At 37.6% G+C, this 1,453-nt stretch overlaps 1 protein-coding gene across 1 annotated transcript; it reads right to left on the bottom strand.

Moving 5' to 3' along the window:
- Positions 1-415: 415 nt before the first annotated feature.
- Positions 416-786, bottom strand: LOC6605768 (accessory gland protein Acp62F). Its single transcript, XM_002030547.2, has one exon. It carries the CDS (start codon positions 771-773, stop codon positions 420-422), a length of 354 nt encoding a protein of 117 aa, XP_002030583.1. The 5' UTR covers positions 774-786; the 3' UTR covers positions 416-419.
- Positions 787-1,453: the final 667 nt, after the last annotated feature.

The raw sequence follows: 1,453 nt of genomic DNA, 5'->3' as shown, positions 1-1,453 counted from the left end.
ATGTATAATAATTTTCTTATCGTTTTTCACAATTTAATTTGCAAGTTTAAGTTATGCAAGCTCTGCTGTACTTGTTGGGATATATACTATATATGGGTAGAAACCGCAGCGATTTTCGCGAAACGCGGCTTTTTGCGGATCACGTTCATCTCCTGGGGACAAAACTAAATTGTGTTTAATTAATTTTTTGTTGCATAATTCGGGGATTTTAGTTTTACGCCGCTGCGAAATGGAAAAATTACCAAACAGTTTGCGGTTGTTGGTGCATCAATGAAAGCAACAAATGTACCGGACACGTGTACCATCAACAGTCAGTTCAAATATTTCAAGGAGGGCAGATACCAAAGTACTGGGAATAAATAGGGCTTTAACAAAAATACAATTTTAATAATAATAATAAAATCTTGCTCAATGATTTGTTAGTCACTATTTCGCCTACTATGTTTTAATTGAGTGCATGTATTTTCCCCACTAAAGCAATTAAAATTCGCCAGTCTTCGGGCTCTGTCGCTTTGTAATACGTTTCTTGGACAATCAGATCTCAGTACACAGGAAGGAATCATTCTATTCACAACATATCCTGGCTTGCAGACACAAGGACCTCCGCATATCAAAGTACAATTGGGCTTGCCTTTGGAATCACACGATTCTGGACAAGCTGTGGGGCAATCCGTTTGCGTTCCATTAAATGAGCAATCGACTTTCTCAGCAAAGCACTTTACCGCCGAAAAACTGGACAGTACCACAAGGGTGATTATTTCCCACTTGCACATACTATTTAGATTATTGCCGTCTCTAAATAAATTATCTAACAAAGAAACTTTAAATTTATACATATAACTTCATCGACCGTATCGTAATGTAAGAGAACAAATTTCATTAGTCACCTTAGGATGTGTTTGTTCTCGGTTTAGCAGAGCTAAATATACTATTGACCAGATTAAATAAGCGGTTACTGACATTCACATGGAATGGACACGCTTAGAATTTTACTAGTCTAGTTAATGGTTTTTAGATAATGTTAACTTGAAATATTTGATAGATTTATACTCTTTCCAATCTTTTCGAACAACCTCCTTTGAAAACTTATATTTATTTCAATGCCGACCGAATGCGACACATTTTTGTCGCTGAAAACTTTACCTCAACTTGGCTCTCACACAGAGATTTTCTTTAATAAAATTTCATTCAGTCTACTTGGATCTGCACTCGTTTTGTGGCCATGTGACACGCACACACAAACAAACTGAAGCAGAAACCAACACAAATGCAGACAAATATCTTGCAATGTTGGCGGCTGCAGACTGTCATTTGTTTACTTGTGTAAACTTTAATTAAATTCCAAAAAGACGACGACAGCCGCAGCTGGTGCAGGAGTATCCTCCTCCTGGTTCCCCATTAAAACCCCATTGCCCTCACCAACGTCACCGTGTTGCCATTGTACAATTTTAGG

Source organism: Drosophila sechellia, chromosome 3L (genome assembly GCF_004382195.2).
Source record: "Drosophila sechellia strain sech25 chromosome 3L, ASM438219v1, whole genome shotgun sequence".
Classification (NCBI taxonomy): domain Eukaryota; kingdom Metazoa; phylum Arthropoda; class Insecta; order Diptera; family Drosophilidae; genus Drosophila; species Drosophila sechellia.
The sequence above is the reverse complement of the archived record's forward strand: the minus strand, read 5'-3'. Positions and strand labels throughout refer to the sequence as shown.